The sequence below is a fragment of the Mustela nigripes genome, chromosome 15, assembly GCF_022355385.1.
Source record: "Mustela nigripes isolate SB6536 chromosome 15, MUSNIG.SB6536, whole genome shotgun sequence".
In the NCBI taxonomy this organism is placed as follows: Eukaryota; Metazoa; Chordata; class Mammalia; order Carnivora; family Mustelidae; genus Mustela; species Mustela nigripes.
In genome coordinates this window covers 73481309-73500262 of record NC_081571.1, presented here as the reverse complement: position 1 = coordinate 73500262, position 18954 = coordinate 73481309, and the positions used below count along the sequence as shown (strand labels likewise).

The following is an 18954-nucleotide window of genomic DNA, read 5'->3' as shown; positions in this document are numbered from 1 at the left end:
CAGTTCATGTCTTATACACCAATAAGAGAAGTTTAAAAATTCCTTAGAAGTTATTAATCACTATATAGTTTTAAACGATGACTAAGTACTAGACCACATGTACCCCTAACACAAAAGCACACATTTCAGACCGTGAACATACAGGTTGTTTTGTAGAAATTTCCACTGCTATTTCTATACACACAGACTTCACAAAACATCATGTTATTAGTCACTGACCAGTTTTTCTCTTTTCCTTATTTTGTGATACAACATCTGTTCTGTACACTGTCAACAGTAATTCATACCGCGACTAGCTAACCCTTGGACGCCCTATCTGGCTTAAGGATACGAAGGTGAAGTACAGAAAAGAGGAAAACAGGTTGTAATTCACTCTTTCCTTCCTTCCTTCAACTAACGTCACTAGTATTTCTGGAGTTTCTCCTACATACTTACAACTGTACTTGATAGAGTAAAATACTAGAAAACACTCAGTTCAGGTCACCAATGCCCATCTTGTGTTTTCTACAGCAAAGGACGCAGACTGCACTTCCACAGTCCAACAACAGAAATCCCAGTAACTTCCAAAGACAAGACAAACAAAATTTGTGGGCTCAGGCCATGCTTGCACACTATGTCCCACAGCATCTCACAGGACAACCACCCCACAGCCTTTCCTTTACACACTTGACCACTCTGATAACGCAGCGAAGGGTGGATCCAGTTTGCTACAACATGTAACTAGGTGAGTTCTTCATTACACAACAACGTTTAACTTAATAAAATCTATTTCAAAAGTTAAAAACCAAAACACCCCACGAGGATGTCATTTCCACAAACTGAGAAGCTTCTCAACAATGTCTTCTTCATGTTTTCTTCAATCTAAGTTTTAAATAAACTAGTTCTAGAATCTTTTCTCATATTCATCCAGCAAATCATAAAATCTCTTTATTTCCCCCTCAGAAGTTTTGCACTAGGAAGTAGCTTGGCGATCATTTACTTCAATGCCTTTATTTTACAGACAGTGAGATGGAGGCCCAAAGAACTGGACGTCGCTGCTCTTCTGACAGTGCTCCCTTATAGATCTTCAGCCTTTTAGAGCTTAGAAGAACCGAGTCCACTTCTAGATGGACTGATACCACTGAAGCCCCTCGGCCATTCTGACAGATCCTGGAGTGGAAGGTCTGAAGTCAGAGTTACAAATTCTTACCAAAATGATTTAATTCTCTCTCTATCATCCCTCAAAATAGTCAACCAGTTTATGTAAGTACTTAAATAAGAAACAGCCTATTCCTTTTTTTTTATGCTTCTAATTTTTGGGAACTACCTTCATATTTTAATTTGAAAGCTGTCTCTGGTTAACTTCCTCCTCCTGGCCTTCCTTCTGTTCTCTGGAAGGTCGACATTTGCAACCTAATGCCTTTTCTGTGAGACAGCTTTCAAAAGCATGAGGGTGATGATCACCTACCTCCCTGCCAAGCCCAAACATTCTCAGTTTATTCAACCATTTGTCCTAAGGCCCGGGCGTCCAGACCCCTTACCAGCCTGGTCACACGGGTCCTCTATCTCCTTCGTGAAAGGCAGCCCCCAGAGCTGACTGGGAAAGGCTACATGAGTCCTAGGCAAGTGTCAATATCCCCCCTCTCACTCTGACCGGTGTATTTCTACTCACTCGGCCTGCATGTGCATTTTGATAGCCGTGTTACACAGCTGGTCTAAACTGAGCCAACCAAAACTGTAAGGTGAAGAGCCCAGGTCTCCATCCTATGCACCGACACCGGGTTTTCGGCAGTGAGATGTCCCCTCCAACTCTTCCCCGTCATTAGTGTCTCTGCAGTCACAGAGCCTGTCAGCTGGCCTCCTGCCTACGTCGACTAGTCCCCATACAATGTGAAAGAACATCATTCTCCCACTCACCCCAGAAACCTCTGCTTCTTGCTCATAAGTTGGTAAGACACAGAATGAGTAAACTAGTCTCTTCATCAAGTTTCCAGGTAGACAGAATCACCACAGTTGACTTTTTTTTCTTTAAAACATTTAGAAACTCGTATTCTTACATAGAATATGGATACTAAATCATTAGTAATTGTCATTCTTTTTTTTTTTTTTTTCTGGGTAAGGTTTATTGCTTTAGTCTTCCTCTCAAAGAATTTTTTAAATACTTAAAGCTTTATTAAAAAACTCATGAAGTTCCAGAGATACTACCAAGGGGTTTTTGGATAATTATTTTTAAAAAAATCACTAACAGAAAAATTTCACTTCCCACTTAAAAAAAAAAGTGCACACGCATACAGGAGGTTAACCGATGACTACTAGGCTCAGTCACGGGGTGACAGAAAAAAAAAAAAAAAAAAAAAAAGCCAGCCCATAAAAGGACGGTGCACAAACTCTCAACACGCCAAAGTAATCTACTTCAGTTGGGCAAATATTGACTGCTACTGCCCGGAGGCCCCAGCAAGTCCCTGGGAGGTAAGCACCACATGTTTTATTCTTCTAACAAAGTCTTTTGTAAAACTTTAGAAGCCTAATTAAGGTATAAGATAAAGGAACAGAACTTATTCAACAGCAACTATAAATATTTGTAACAAGAATTGTATCATTAACATAGTTTAGACTCTGATGACTGGCAGTTCTAATTAGCTAATGTTGAGGTAGGTGAAAACAATGGATTGTGCCAGAAATCTATGCCAAGAAGTAGGGTTTACTTTGTACTTCTGTGTGAACTCACTATTGCAAAAAAGAGCATCCAGTAAAAATCAGTAAACAATGCCAATATTTCAGGATACTTTGGAATGAAGGGAAAGGAACAAAGTTATTTTAAAATGGAGTATTCCTACACTTAAATGCATGGATATACAAATTATTCAGCACAATTTAAAATAAAAGGGTCATTACAATCTACTATTTGACTACGTGTCTATGTAACATAAAGGTCTTTTCTGTACTGCCATTACTTCTATACTTTCTGGTATTTCTCCAGATAGAATCCTAGTACTAGAATTCCTTGGGCAAAGGGTATAAATGTTTTTAAAGCTTTATATATATGTTGATGTTTTTTGGTCTACTAAAACATTTTAGCAATTAGCCCTCCCACTGATGATACTCTGGGCTTCACTGCTTCTCAGACAATCTGAGTATTTTAATTGTCAATATAAACTGTTAATTTGATAAGTGAAAAATGAATCTGTTTCTTCCTTTATATTTATTTAATGATCACTAAAGCTAAACATATCTGTTTTTTCTAGAATTTCCACATGCCTAAAAAAATGTCACAAAACAATGAAGCACATAGTACATACAGTGATTTGCATTGCAATATTTATGTCGAGGTTGGAAATGGAAGTAATAGAAATTCTTGGTAAGACATAAGCTGTGAGCTGACTTCCTTTGAAGGAAGGTGTGTCTGGGGGTTCTGGGGCTACCGCTCCAAGTACAGTACAGTGCAACGGTTCAGAGTCAGGCTTGAACCCTGGCTCTATTATTTCTAAGCTGTATGGCCTTGGGGAGTCTCTGACTTGAGCTGCTTCATTTGTAAAACAGGGAGTAATAATCCAGCCAAGTCCTGCCATGTTGGCCGTCATGTAGTAAGTGCTAGAAATTCTCCCCTCTCTCTACCCATTAAACTACCAAAGGAAGAGTCCAGTAGGCAAAGTTTCCTTGCCCTATCATCTTGTGAGAATTACTTTTCTTAAACTTATTTGCAGATCCTTACCAAATATGTTACACAAAGACTGAGTCTATGGAGGGCAAACATCTCATGGGCTTACCGTCTGGGCTCTGCATCTGCTAATACTTCAGGGCATGCTTTCTCTCTGGGACCTGACACTGTGAAAGTCTGTTCCGCACAAAGCCTCCTTACCCTGGCTCACCAGCTACCATGTGGGGGGTTGGGGGGAGCAGTGGTAGTAGTGCCTCTCATAAATTACTTTCAACTGGCTTCGAAGTGCTTGTTGGTAAGATGGCCAGTCATTTACTGGAATAAATACTACCTCGGATAACTCTATGACTTCCCTTTGCTTCAGTGATCCATACGCATTTCTTAGACATCTCCTGTAGGACGGCTGGGAAACACTCCATGGGATAAGAGAAGGCCAGCACCCTTAGAAAGTGTGCATTTAAAAGAAAGAGCTTTTTGGGACGCCTGGGTGGCTCAGTTGGTTGGGCAGCTGCCTTCGGCTCAGGTCATGATCCCAGCGTCCTGGGATCGAGTCCCACATCGGGCTCCTTGCTCAGCAGGGAGCCTGCTGCTCCCTCTGCCTCTGCCTGCCTCTCTGTCTGCCTGTGCTCACTCGCTCTCTCTCTCTCTCTATCTCTGACAAGTAAATAAATAAAATCTTTAAAAAAAAAAAATAAAAAAATAAAAAAAATAAAAGAAAGAGCTTTTACAAATGCTAATTCTCCCCTGCCATGGGTGACGGCCTGCTGCAGTGTCCAAGGCCACAGAGTATGGAGTGTGCTGGGGGGCCGGAAGCCCCTCCAGCCTACAGAACTCCTCAGCTTTCCAAGAACTCTGTAAAGCACAGGGCTTCAATGTCAGAGGAGATAATGCAAGTGAAAACCATCTGAAAATGGTAGAGTTAACAAAGATCCTTGTGGTGTTTTGAAAGTTCAAAAGGAAAAATAAAAATATTTTGTTAAACGTCTACAAATACAGGCACTTGGGCGGCTCAGTTCGCTAAGCATCTGCCTTCCGCTCAGGTCATGATCCCGGCTTCCTGGGATGGAGCCGAGCCTTATGTTGTCAAACCCTGTGTTGCTGGGCTCCGGGCTCAGCTGGGAGCCAGTTCCTCCCTCTGTCTTGTGTGCACTTACAGTCTTTCTCGGTCTCTCTCTTTCTCAAATAATAAAATCTTAAAAAAAAAAAAAAAAGTCCACAAATACCTAAAAAGCAGTATAGAAATAAATTAGTAGCATAAAAGCTATCCTAGGGGGCGCCTGGGTGGCTCAGTCAGTTAAGAGTCTGCCTTCGGCTCAGGTCGTCATCCTGGGGTCCTGGGATTGGGCTGCATCAGGCTCTCCGCTCAGAGGGGGGGGTTTGCTTCTTCCTCTGCCCTTCCCCCTGGCTCATGCTTGCTCTCTCTCTTTAAATAAAGAATTCAAACATTTTTTAAAAAGATAAAAAAACTAAAGCTATTCTAGGTATTCACCATTTTCTTTCAGTCCAAATTGTGTCATGGAAATATTGTTAAAAGTAGTAAAATCTAAATTCACTTGTAAAATCTTTATTTGCCTTAAAAATGTCACAAGTAGATTAATGAATGCCTTCATGTAACCCAACGTACTTCCCTCCCCGCCGGCCCTCCTTCCGTCTCCCCAGCTCTCTTCTCTCTAGTTCAAACAGGGTGAATTGGTACATGTTAAAGTCTTCCTACGGTTACTGTTTTCTACCAGCAACATCAGATCATGTTGGAAACAGGAGCTAGGGATAAAGCACATAGCACTGGTTGTGATTTCTGGAGCCAGACCGCCAGGGCTTGAATCCTGACACTTAACAGCTGCGGCTTCAGGCACATCGTGTAAGCGCTCTGGGCAGTTTACCGCTGGCTATGGGTTTGTGAAAGTTTTGTGATGACTCAGGGAGTGAATATAGGTAGAGTGCCCTGAACGGTGTCTGGAAGACAGTCTGTGCTTAATGAGACCGGCTACTATTACTAATCAAGAACTCTGATAAAGAAACTCTGACCAAGGGTCAAGGAAGCTGGGACTCTGCTGTCCCTTAAGGGGTAGCTATGGTGCCTCAGTCATGGGTCAGCTGGAAAGATACAAGTTAACACAGTTTCCACTCAGGGACTTCACCAGTAGCAGGAAACAGAAAAAGAAACTCAATAGTACGGCGCTAGTACCGAGCACAGGGCCCTCACCACTCCACGTTGTCTTAGAGGTGGTGGCAAAAGCAGGAGAGGATAAAATCAGGGAAGCTTCCAGAACAGCAGAGTCTGAATGAAGTCTTGAAGGAAAGTAGGAGCTGAGGACCTAGCACAGAGAAGGAAGAGTGCCAGAAAGGCACAGAGCTGTGGAAGAACACAGGGCATTGAAAACCTGCAAATAATTGAGGAAGGCTAGAGCCAGGGCATCAGGGAGAAAATGTAAGGCAGCCAGCCGAAGAGGGAGGCACAGGCCGGTCAAAAGGAGATCCTGGGTCCTGATGGAGAGCTCTCCCTGGGTTCAACAGGCCGCACTTGAAAGGCACCGTGAAAGCTGAAAGTGCGGCTCCAGGGAGGCAGCAAGGGTGGCCTGAAGGCTGGCAGGGGTAGCGGGGGATGGTAGGACGGGCAGACCGACAGACAGACACACGGTGCAGAGGGGATGTCAAGTGCGGGAGAAGTCAGGAGAGACAGAAGGCACAGGATCCACTGATGGGAGGTGGCGGGTGAGGGAGGGCACAGAGTTCCGGACATCTCTGCGACTCCTAACTTAGTGGCCGGACTGATGGAGGACCCTGAGCAAATGACCTAATGTTTGGAATTCTGCTTATCCATGAAATAACGATATTTAATGTTTCTGACTAATTTCCATGAGATAAGAGACAAACAACAAAACCTCAAACTCCCTTGAACTTTAAGGAGAAAAGGCACATATGACTTCCAGAAACATTTTGAACTCAGAGGATGAAGGTTCTAGAGACTCAGATCTTCGCTATAAAATCTTTTTGTATCACCCACCCATCCTGCTTAGAGGTCAAGTGAAGTCACACAGAAGCACGGTATTTGTCTTCCTCAACACCGAAATGAATTTCACAGTGAGATTCTTTTTTCTTACAGTTTCCAAACATTACGTCCTGTAACCCTAGTCCTTTGTATGACCCCCCCCCCCCCCCCGCCCGTCTTCCCTTTTGAGAACCTTCACACCATCCTAGTCAGTACTGAAGCTGCCGAAAGCCACACAAAGAAAATCAGTGAAAGCTGAAAGAAAAAAAGCTGGGATGAGTGAAACCCCAAACGGGCCAGTGGGTGTTGAATCCAGTAATTTCAAACATCAGGCCCCTTTCCCATTGATGCCAACAGACACGCTGGCGGCCGGTGAAGCGGTCTTCTTCAGTGCCCATCAGGTCCGACACTGGACATGCACAAAAAAGCCAACTACAGACTGGCAAACACTGTTGCTATTTCCTGTCTTCAAGAAGCTCTCTGTGCCCTGTCCTGTACATGACCCTGTGCAGACCTCCTGAGACGTGGTCAGAACCAACCCAGGCTGTGGGGTCAGCAGCAGGGTCACACTTCCACAAGCCAGAACAAGCGAGCTCCCTAAGAGGCAGGCCAGGGAGGTCTCCTCATACAGACTGACCACAGACAACTCGACTGTGAACACAGACACTCAGGATGGGTGAGGCTTTATCCTGAGAAAGGGCCAGTGGCTGCTGGTGCGTCACCTTCTGCGAAAATGTTCCCCAGAGCCTTCCGAAAACAGATCTTGCCCATAGTCACAGCTATCAAAATAGGACTCGAAGTGGGCTGGAAAAAAAGCATCACCTGATAGCACAGAAAGATTTATTTCACTAAGCTAACTGGGGCGCGGACCGACTGTAAGAGGAGTCAAGCAGCAGCTCATTGGAACACACCATCTGACCTTGCCAGTGAAGGGAAAAGAGGCTGATTGCAGCTTGTCTGTGCCTCGCGTTTCTGCCCCACAAGCGGGAATTAATGTTTCCCACCTGCCTACCTGACAGGCAGACGGCCCACACAACCGCTCAGGTGATGGCTGTTTCGTCAACAAAATAAGAAAGTGGGAAAAAAAATCACTGGTTGACTGCGAGGCCACGAGGCGTGTGACACGGGACCAAACTCCGACGCCCCCGTTTGCTCAGTCAAGAGCAAGGAGGCTTTTGCAAGTAACTGACAAGTGCTCATCAAACTAGCTAACCAGAGTCAGAAGCAAAGATTTCTTTCTTCTGTGGAGTCTGTTTATTCTCAAGCGAACTGCTAAACAGCTCGACCTGCGACCCTGGTCCATCTGTGCTTGTCCACTTGCTTGGCGGACCGAGTCCTTGCTGTTCCACGGAACCCGAGCTTTCCCCTGTATTCTCCTTTCTCAAAGATTTCATTCCTCCCTGCTCCCCAAACCTTCCCTTAACCTTACCTCTCCTCAACAAAATAGCCCAAGGATGGTGTATCCAGAGAAATCAGAAATCAGATCAATCAACACTCATCATTTAACAATATACAAATAAAATTCCTATCTATGGGTCCACATCCTTGAGCCTTTCCTGGTCCTTTTGAAAGCACGGGCCGGGAACCTCCTCTCGGGTGCAGGCCACTGTGGGCACGGAGTCCCATCATCTCAATGTGTCGACATGGTCTTGAGCAGACTCGGCCTTACAGGGAGGTCACCTCCTGTTGCTTATCATTTCACATGACCTGAGCCATTCAATTCATGGCTAACGTCTGAATTTAAACAAAAATTACTAAAAAATCAGCTCTTTTTCATTTAAGACTATTGATGGGTCATTAAGTGAACATTATTAGGGGTAAAGGTGACATTTCAGGAATCTTAAAGCAAAAACTAAAAGCTGGTACTCTAGTTCATAGTAAATCTCTGAAAATAGTGGTTTGATTCTGTTCCTGCCACAAAAAAAAAGCTAAGAAAATAATTATCCAGGCAAGTTGGTACCAGGGTAAATATTTCGAGAGGACAAATTGCATTAGAGCTCAGACAATTTTCTTAAATACTAGTAGATGAATATTTGGGGGGAGCCTGTTATTTTCTTCCTTTCTGCAGCTAGAGAGATCTTGTCAGTTCATGTCAACATGTCCGGTTATGCAAAAATGAGATGATAATGTCTTTAAAAAACGTTAGCTACTCTAGCAGCAGTGAAATCAACTCTAGACACACACAGACCCACTTCCGAAAACAAGTACAAATCCAGGGGAGGTGATGTTGCTGCAGGAGAGCTGGCTGTTTTACATATGTGAGAACAGCAGCAGAGTCATCAAAACCCCGTGACAGAGACAGAAGTGGGACAGACCCCGCTGCTTCACCATGAGCACCGCCCCAGAACTGGCACAGATGGCTCTCAGGGGGGGCTGCGGTGACATCCCTTTCAGGAGGGAAGGGGGTTCCTCACTGGGAACCTGATCACAGCCCCAGACTTCACGAAGCCCAGTGTGAACCTGTGTCCTTGGGGCAAAGGTTTCAGTCCTCATTTACACCTGAGTGTGGGGCATTAAGGAGCGTTTAGCTGCCACACATACCTTTCCACTAGAGAGGGTTATGAGGAAATTATAATTATTACAGATACAAGTATTCTAAGGAAAAAGATTCACAACAAACATTCCTTTGTGCTTTTCTCTAGGCAGTAAACTGATGAGACATAGTACTTCCAGGTACGGCGCAGTGTATCTACACCAGTAACATGTAAGAAGCTGTGGTCTAATGACAATGACAATAAAAATGTAAGGCACTTCAGGGGACACCTGGCTGGCTAAGGCAGTGGAGCACGTGACTCTTGATTTCAGGGTCATGAGTTTAGGCTCCATGATGGGTGTAGAGTTTACTTAAAAAAGATGAACTTACTTTTTTTTTTTTTTAAATAAACTACTTGAAATGTATTCAAAAGTAAATAGATAAAGGAAGAAAAGGAGGAAGGGAAGGTGGAAGGAAGTTAGTTATACCTGAAAAAAAAATGATTAAAAGAGGAATTTGCAGTCCAAAGGTTGAAAAGGAGTACTATAATCCAAAAAGCATAACCAGAAGCCTGGCATGTGTGAGAAGGAGCCCTCTGAAGAGCCGTGAGATGACGCCTCATCACACGACAGCAGATTCCCAACATCACAGGCATCCTTCAGCTTCAGGCCCTCCCAAACAGAAAGATACCATCTTGGTATTTCCAGGACCCAGCACATAAAAACACTAAAAACAATTTCTGCTGAATAAAAGAATGGAGTAAGTCAAGGTTCAAGAACAGAATCTTGAAACATCAAATGATTAAAGAAAGGTATAAAATAATATCTCCAAGGGAAGATATTATTTTAAATATTACTTAGATATTTAGATAATAAGAAACGGGGACTAATTCATATACGAATGGGATAACAATGGTCAAGTACATGAAAGGGTTTTTCTCTCAATTTAGAAGAGATAAGACTAAAACTATGGCACTGATAGCATAGGATGTCAACTTTAGTGACATCAACTTTCAAGATCCCAATGACCAGACGTCAGGACAGCTTTGATTTGCCTTTATCAAAGATCATTTCTGAGCCATCCCATTTACATGTCCACATCCCGCAGGTGCCTTTTCTCTGACTGATGCAGGACCCTCAAAAGTCCTCTCCTTGGGGCTCGATGCTGTCCCGGAAGTGGGAACTCCACTGTCTTTAGGAAGAAGCATTCCGCTGCTCCGGTGTGCTGGGCCACACTGTTCCGGGCTGTTTACCGGTAAGGACGGTTCTTAAAGCTTAGACCACTTCAAAACCTCAAACTCTCAGTACTTCAAGGGCAGTATGAGCTGCCCCTGCCAAGGACTGGACAGAGTAGGAGACCTGAACCCAGACCATAAGAGAAGCCTCCAGACTGACCTTTTAACCTCTATGACACTCAGTTTCCTCACATGGCAAGTAGGTAGGTGACAGCAGTACTTAGCCTTAGTACGCAGTACTTAGCCTCACAGGGTGGCTGTGAGTGTTCTTCCAGAAAGGACTTAAAGGTAGGCACCTAATAAACATGAACGCCTCAATCTGAGTAAAGAGCACTGAAGGACTACTTTTGAAATGTGTAGAAGATAGGTTTTTGCAAGATGAACTTAACTGAAGAGTATTTTTCTCAGATAAATTTATTAACCAGCTTCCTCATTTCATAGTTAATTCACATTCAGTATGAAAAATTTTAAAGTGTATGGAAAAAACTAAAAAACGATTTGTACAAAACTATGCTTTGGCACACACATCCTTTCAAAATGTGTGGACGTATAATCGCTTCTCCTACCCCCGAAAGTGGCATGTTGCATAATCTGCTTTCCTTATTTAAGATTATTCCCTGTCAAGAAACAGGCTTCCACGCTGCCATTTCCACGGACTGCAGAGAATTCCCCTGTATGGCCATATCGGGAGATACGTAACCAATCCCCTGATGAGGGACATTTGGTTTGTTTGCAAATTTTCACCTTCATAATTAACACTATGACAGATTTTTTTTTGAAGATTTTATTTATTTATTTGACAGACAGAGATCACAAGTAGGCAGAGAGGCAGGCGGACAAAGGGGGGGAAGCACGTTCCTCGCTGAGCAGAGAGCCCGATGTGCGGCTCGATCCCAGGACCCTGGGATCATGACCTGAGCAGAAGGCAGAGGCTTTAACCACTGAGCCACCCAGGTGTCCCCACGTGCCAAATATTCTTAAACACCAAACTTTCTGCAACCCCTGCCATGTCCGGCTCTTCTGGAATGCGTACTGCATTCAGGAAGAAGCTGGACGCGTGTTTACAACAGGACAAGCAATGGCACATTCTCTCTGAGTCCTACATTAATGTAACTTTCTCTGATCTCTACAACAATATTTACTTATATGGAAAATTTCTACCCCAGTATGTATTTTAAAAGCATTTCCCAAATCTGTGGAGAAACGCTCCTCTAAATAAAATAAATTTGCTGAGATTTTCAGGAAAAAAATATTTCCACAGAAAGTACAAAAATAAAAGTTCTTGCTACCTGTTCCTAAGTTATAACCCCTGTCTGGGATTTTCACCTCTCCGTGTCTAGTCTCAGTTCTTGAAAAGTTACTTCTCACATGGAGCCTTACTCAACTAAGAGGATAAAGGTTTTTCTACTTTCATTCCACAACCGCAATTCCCATGATTTCAAGAATCGCTCTGGTTTGGTTTTTTTTCCTGCACAAAGAGAAAGTCAGTATTTGTTGCTTTGATTTCAATCTTACTAATTTCTGTGATTATCTTTATCATTTTCTTCTACTTTCCTTGGGTAAACAATTCTCTTCTAGCTTCCTGAACTGTATTTTTATCGATTTTCGATCTTTAAAAAAAATAAATGCTTTCACAAACATATAGAGTTGTTGAGTCACTATGCTGGGCACTTGAAACTTGTAACATGTGCTAACTATCCTCAAATAAAAATGTGAGAAGACAATAAACATATTCAAGGCTCTGCTTCTGAGATTAATACTTCAGCTGCACCCCATTGCTTGGCATAGAGTGGTTTGTTTTTTTTTTTAAAGATTTTATTTATTTATTTGAGAGAGAGAGAGATCACAAGTAGGAAGAGAGAGAGGAGGAAACAGGCTCCCTGCTGAGCAGAGAGCCTGATTCGGGGCTCGATCCCAGGACCATGAGATCATGACCTGAGCTGAAGGCAGGGGCTTAACCCACTGAGCCACCCAAGCGCCCCAAAGCATAGAGTTTTTGGTCATTTGGTTCTAAATACTTCAAAATTCCCACTGTGGATTTCTTAAATGAGTCTCTTAGAAGCATATTTTTTAAGATTCCAAATGTATCTGTTATCTATTTATTGCTGATTTCTAAGTTAGTTGCCCTATAGGCACTGGCATGTTGGCTGATAGGTTAACAGTTTTCTGAAAGTTCTGGGGCCCTCTGATGACCTCGCACACAGTCAAATTGGCAAAAATGATTGTGGGCCTTCAGCACAAATTCTGCAAATTCTGCAAAGTCACACTGGGTAATCTTCTAAGTCTCTAATCTCTTTTTTATCCAGCTTATTCTAATAAAGATGTGCTAAAATCTCCCATTATGGCGGTGATTTGCCAATTTTTCCTTTAAATATGCATAATTCAAGATATTTATGTTCTTTGACTGCTACTCTGGCTTTCCACTGGTTGGGATTTGATTGCTATTTGTTCTCCCATGCCTTTATTTTCAACCTTTCTGAGTCACTTTTTTAAGCTATGTCTTCTAAGCCCTGTGCAGCTGGACATTTTTTTTTTTAAACAAATCCAAACTGATGTCTCCTTTAATAGGTGAGTTCATTCCATTTAAATTTCTTTCTCATAATCTTCTTTCCTATCTTTTCTTATTTAACAGAAAGTACCACTTCCATTTTTGTTCCCTTTTGCTTTAGGTCATATTTCCGCACATTAACAACTACCCTAACAACACTGGAAGTACTGTACACCTAGAACATTACAACATCACCCCCTGATGACCCCCACTGTCTGCTGGGTTCACCGTTTTAAGACTGTCAGAACTAAGTTAGCAGTCAGAGGAGTAGTCGGTGCTTTGAGATGGCTAGGGATGGAGTCTTTTCCTTTTAATGTAAACCATCATCACTAGATATGTTGAAATCTTCCCTTAATTTTGGTGACTTTCAGATGAGATCTGTAGGCAGAGATGGTCCTATTGGAGTATCATTTTTCTTCTAAAAATAATTTCGCAGAAGTTACTGTTCTGCTCTTGCTAAGTTTTATCAAAGCTCAGCCCCACATAAGGCATTTCATTGTAGTTTTCCACTTTTCAACAGGACCTGAAATTTCTTTCATCTTAACATTATTTACCCCAAGAAAAGAACTGGAAATAATCCAGAGAGTCGTCAGGGGAGTAGCTTAGCAAATCATGCATGAAGACCCTGGGATGCTACAGAAGTGTCCAGTGTCTACGAGGTCCACGTGTGACAAACACAGATGACCCCCATCCATGAGCAGGTTCAGTGGACAGAGCAGAGCACAGGACACTACATGTGTTATGCTTGCTGGCACGTGGGGTGCAGGAACGTACACTGCACCTATCAGCAGAGTATCTGCGGAATGATCTAGTTCAGAATTAATCTTAACCTTCCCCCCCGCACCCTGAAACACCTTAAGTTTTTTTTCTTTTTTGTCGTTTTTGCCGTGGTTGTCGTGGTTACCATCTTCTTCTTTTTAAAAAAGAAAACCTAACTTTCAGTTCCTAACAAGGCCTTAGCTTGTTTCTCATACTTTTTAGGTTAACACAAATCAGATCACTGTGGTAAATTCGTATTTCACTAAATAAATGTGTGACTGATTTCATTTCCTGGCAGTGATACGCATTTGGCCAAAAAAAAAAAAAAAAAAAAAGTCCAACCGAAATGCAATTTAAAAGCAAAGCTTTACTCCTGTCTGAAATGTGGGGTGCTGCACACGATTCTGTTCTTACCCAGACAATGATTCCGAAAAAAAGGGGGGAAATTTCTTCAAAAAATGATGGTATCCCCTCTTGTCACAAAAATAACATTTGCTCTACTTAGATGGTTTCGTTTCTTTTGCCAGGGCTTTGCCAAAATCACCAACTTGAGAGTAAAAACATAAATCTGATTCTTTGTTCTTGTTACTATAAATGTAAACATATCACACATCGCAGACTTTTCTTCTCTTTTGGACGGGTACTTTTTAATAATCCTCCCCATGTACTTCTTCTCTGGTAGCTACCAGTTTGTTCTCTGTATTTATGGTTCTGTTCCTGATTTTTTTTGTTTCTCTTGCTTCTCATACTCCACATATAAGAGAAAGCATATGGTATTTCTCTTTCTCCAACTTCCTTCACTTAGCATAATGCCCTCTAGATCCACCAATGTTATTGCGAATGGCGAGATCGCCTTCTCCTTTATGGCTAATATTCGTGTGTGTGTGTGTGTGTGTGTGTGTGTGTACACCTAAAGTACACTTGGGCTGCTTCCATATCTTGGCTGTTGTAAATAATGCTAAAACAAACACAGGGGTACTCATACCTTTCCGAATCACGTTGTCATCTTCTCTGGGTAGATACCCATTAGCGGAATTACTGGATCATATGGTAATTCTATTTTTGACTTTTTGAGGAACCGCCGTACTATTTTCCACAGCGGCCGCACCAGTCTGCATTCCCACCAACAGTGCGCAAGGGCTCCCTTTCCTCTGCATCCTCATATCAACACTTGTTATTTCTTTGTTCTTCTGATACCAGCCCTTCCGACCAGTGCGAGCTGACACCTCACCGTGGTCTTGATTTGCATTTCCCCGATGATTAGTGAGGCTGAGCATCTCTTCATGTGTATGAAGAGATTTGTATGTCTTTTGTATGTCTTTTCCATTTGTATGTCTTCTTTGGAAAAAATGTTTTTTTTTTTTTTCAGGTCCTCTGCTCATTTTTAATCAGATTATTTTTGTTTTGAGTCATGTAAGTTCCTTATATATTTGGGATACTAATTCCTTATCGGATATGTCATGTGCAAATATCTCCTCCCATTCACTAGGGAGCCTTTCTGCGGCTTTGTGGATGGTTTCCTTTACTGTGCAACACATCATAGATTCTTAAAAATTATACAAATCTTTAAAACTTAGATCTATAAAAGGCAGTTACTATTGCTTTTAGTTGAATACGCTTCTAATTGAAAGAACTTTCCTTGGTTCTTCCTAGAGACTGTGAACACCACTGACGGATACAAAAATGGACAATTTCACAACAGCCTCCTCAGCTCCGCAGGGCAACGACTGTGACCTCTACGCACACCACCGCACCGCCGGGATACTCATGCCACTGCATTACGGCTCTGTCTTCGTTATAGGGCTGGTGGGAAACGTGCTAGCCTTGGTTGTCATCATTCAAAATAGGAAAAAAATCAACTCTACCACCCTGTATTCAACAAATTTGGTGATTTCTGATATACTTTTTACCACTGCTCTGCCTACACGGATAGCCTACTACGCACTGGGCTTTGACTGGAGGGTCGGTGAGGCCTTGTGCAGGATAACTGCCCTGGTGTTTTACATCAACACCTACGCAGGTGTGAACTTCATGACATGCTTGAGCGTGGACCGGTTCTTTGCCGTGGTGCATCCTCTGAGGTACAACAAGATGAAGAGAATTGAGCACGCGAAATGCGTCTGCATTTGTGTCTGGATTCTAGTATTTGCTCAAACGCTTCCACTACTCATAAAACCTATGTCAAAGCAGGAGGAGGAAAGGACTACGTGCATGGAATATCCAAACTTTGAAGGAACACAGTCTCTTCCCTGGATTCTGCTTGGCGCGTGTTTCATAGGATATGTGCTTCCTCTCCTGATCATTCTCTTCTGCTACTCTCAAATTTGTTGCAAACTCTTTAAAACTGCCAAACAAAACCCACTAACCGAGAAATCTGGCGTCAACAAAAAGGCTCTCAACACAATTATCTTAATAATTGTTGTGTTTGTTCTTTGTTTCACACCTTACCATGTTGCGATTATTCAACACATGATTAAGAAGCTTCGTGTCCCTGATCTCCTGGAATGCAGCCAAAGACATTCATTCCAGATCTCACTGCACTTTACAGTATGTCTGATGAATTTCAATTGCTGCATGGACCCTTTTATATACTTCTTTGCATGTAAAGGGTATAAGAGGAAGGTCATGAAGATGCTGAAGCGTCAGGTCAGTGTATCAATTTCCAGCGCTGTGAGGTCAGCCCCGGAAGAGAACTCACGGGAGATGACAGAAACGCAAACAATGATACATTCCAAGTCTTTGAACGGGAAGTAAAAAGGAATTAAATCTTGGGTTTATAGCAAAGTAGACTGCATGACAAACTTTGCTGGACTTTTCTTATAAAGCAAAATGATTGTTCAACTTCCAACTAGGATGTCTGTAAATTCCTTTCATTGGGCACGAGCTCCCACCTCCAACTTGGAAGAATATTATTTTTATATTATTATTTTTTGCACTCAAGAAAATAACATGATGCAAAGTTCTAGTCTGTAAATGAAATATTATACCAAAAGGGAGGCTATTTTAATAACTCTCAGTGTAAAAAGTTTTATAAAAAACTTTTAAAAATTTTTATAAAAAATTAAAAATTACAGCATCAGTATTTCCTGCCAATAATTTGGCAAAAGAAAAGGCTGTAAGATTGTACATTGCCCGTGTAAAAATGTCGATACGGTAACATGTTATTTTTCTTTTTGGTAACATATTTCTTTAATCCCTACCTCTTTCAATCTTAGACTTTTATCTTCTCCATACCATCAAGCGTTTTGTTTTGTTCTGCTCTGAGTCATAATATTTTGTTTCAAGGAAGTCTTTTGGAATAAAAAGCAGGATGCTACAATATTAAGAGTATGTCTTTCAGTGTCTACTTACAGGGAGAAGAGAATTAGCAATAGCTAGATTTGGATGATAAGGTTATAAGCAATGATGGTGACTGAGGCAATGAAAACACAGAGCTCTTTCCCAAGCAGCCAGCAGAGCAGTGCAGGGCCCATCAGCCCGGCATAGGAAAAGGACTTTATGTGGTGGTAACCACTGGGAGGAGGGTCCACTTGCTGAATTCTGCTTGGGAATAAAAAAAAACTTTGCAAACATGCTTGGCTTTTCTTGGGTGTCTGGGGGATCATTTCTTTTTTATTCATAGTTGGTAGTATCCTGATCTGCATTTCAGTGGTCTAGGTTACCAGAAAGAGCAAAGAGGATAAGCAGCAGGAGGCATGGTTGCTGCTTGCCTAAATAAGATAGTGGGAAAAATGTAAAATTATAAACTTAAAGGAGTTCCCAAGATTCCCTGCAACATTATAACTTTGCTCACATAAATACCTTAGCATGAATAGTATGATCTTTGCAAATACAGTCACGCTGTCAGCTCAAATTTGTTTTACTAAATCCCCAAACTATCTCAATACAGTATCTACGTTAGCAATAATACCAATTTTTATAATGGAACAGAAAGAGATGAAACACTATATCATGAGGCATACTTTAAATTTTTATTAGGTTTTATAACCTGGAAATCTTTTCTTTCAAATTCCTACCCTACTCATTTCCAACTAGTACCCTGTAAGAAAATTAATCTTTATGGTTGAGTCAGCACCATTTACTGAGAACTTTCAGGTTTGTCTTATGTGAATTTCACAAAGAGCTACCTGACCTTGAAGCCAATGACCAAAAAAAAAAAAAAAAACCGATCTCTTTAACAGATCTTTGCTGAGACAGGTGAGACCACCTGGATGGAAGTCAGGATCTTAGGGCCTTTCCATTCACTCCACACACAAACCCTCCACGTGAAGGAGAAGAAAGGGCAAAAGACTACATGTCATGGCGGGTGCCACTTACAGAGTCATTTGAATTAGATCCCAAAAGAAAAACTGTGATGAAAGCTACTGAAGGAAAATCAGAAACAGAGGCCACTGTAATGTCAGAGCACGTCTGTGGTGCCTGAGTTTGCCGACGACACTGGAGCACAGACCAGCTTATGTATGAGCCAACGGGCTGCTGCACAGCAGGTGAGAAAGTCCTCTCTGTGCTAAGGAACTTAAGATCATTCAAACAAGAGAGTATCTATGTCACTTGGCAAAGGAATAACACATTCTTTTATCTGTTTAGTTTCCTGCCTCCTCCCTCCACTGTACCACATAATTTATCTACATAATTTGCCCCAATCAGTAGTTGTATTGCCAAAAAGGTAAACATCAATCCTATCTCCAATGAATCCAGAAAGAAAGAAAGAAAGAAAGAAAGAAAAGTCAGTCTGTACTCCCATCGAACTCAGCCATTCACTCTCCTTCAAAAGGCCCTTACTACCTACTTCATTCATGAAACCATGTTTTACACGTGGCCTTCATGCCCACTTACAGTGTCTTGGACTATTAGTTGGCTTTACATTTCTCTTTCTCACCGAATAGGTAAACTTGGAGCACAGGGACAGTGTTGTATAATCTTTGTATTCTGTTACGGAACAAAGGAGTGGCCTTATATACAACACCCTGTTTGAAAATCATAACCCTCTAAGTATTTTCCATATGAGCAAGGTGACACATTATTAACAATTTTAAATAATAATCATGAGCTAGAAAAACTTATCTAGGAAAGCTGACGGTTATATAACAGCGAAATGTATCCACCTCTCGATAATTTTATTTTTTTCTAAAAGGATATTTGGTTAATTTTAAAAAAACCCTCAAAGCTATTTAGTCTGAATCAGTATAAATGCACCAACTCTTCAATGATCGCACAGAACAGCCCAGAGAGTACAGAACAGTAAATGTCAGATGTCAGAAACTATGTTAGTGTACGTGACAAACTGAATTTACGCAACAGTCCATACTTGAGG

At 41.8% G+C, this 18954-nt stretch overlaps 2 protein-coding genes across 5 annotated transcripts in view; one reads left to right on the top strand and one right to left on the bottom strand.

Moving 5' to 3' along the window:
* Window positions 1–18954, bottom strand: part of UBAC2 (UBA domain containing 2) — a 172611-nt gene that overhangs the window by 72684 nt on the left and 80973 nt on the right. The window lies entirely within an intron of this gene.
* GPR183 (G protein-coupled receptor 183) lies at window positions 2361–16961 on the top strand. 3 transcript variants are annotated; one of them, XM_059377762.1, is made up of 4 exons: window positions 2380–2448; window positions 9269–9299; window positions 10207–10353; window positions 15294–16961. In XM_059377762.1, exon 4 carries the CDS (start codon window positions 15324–15326, stop codon window positions 16392–16394), a length of 1071 nt encoding a protein of 356 aa, XP_059233745.1. In that variant the 5' UTR covers window positions 2380–2448; window positions 9269–9299; window positions 10207–10353; window positions 15294–15323; the 3' UTR covers window positions 16395–16961. The 3 variants fall into 3 exon arrangements, with proteins under 3 accessions (XP_059233746.1, XP_059233748.1, XP_059233745.1); XM_059377763.1 differs by lacking the exon at window positions 9269–9299 and having other exon boundaries at window positions 2361–2448; XM_059377765.1 differs by lacking the exons at window positions 9269–9299; window positions 10207–10353 and having other exon boundaries at window positions 2364–2448.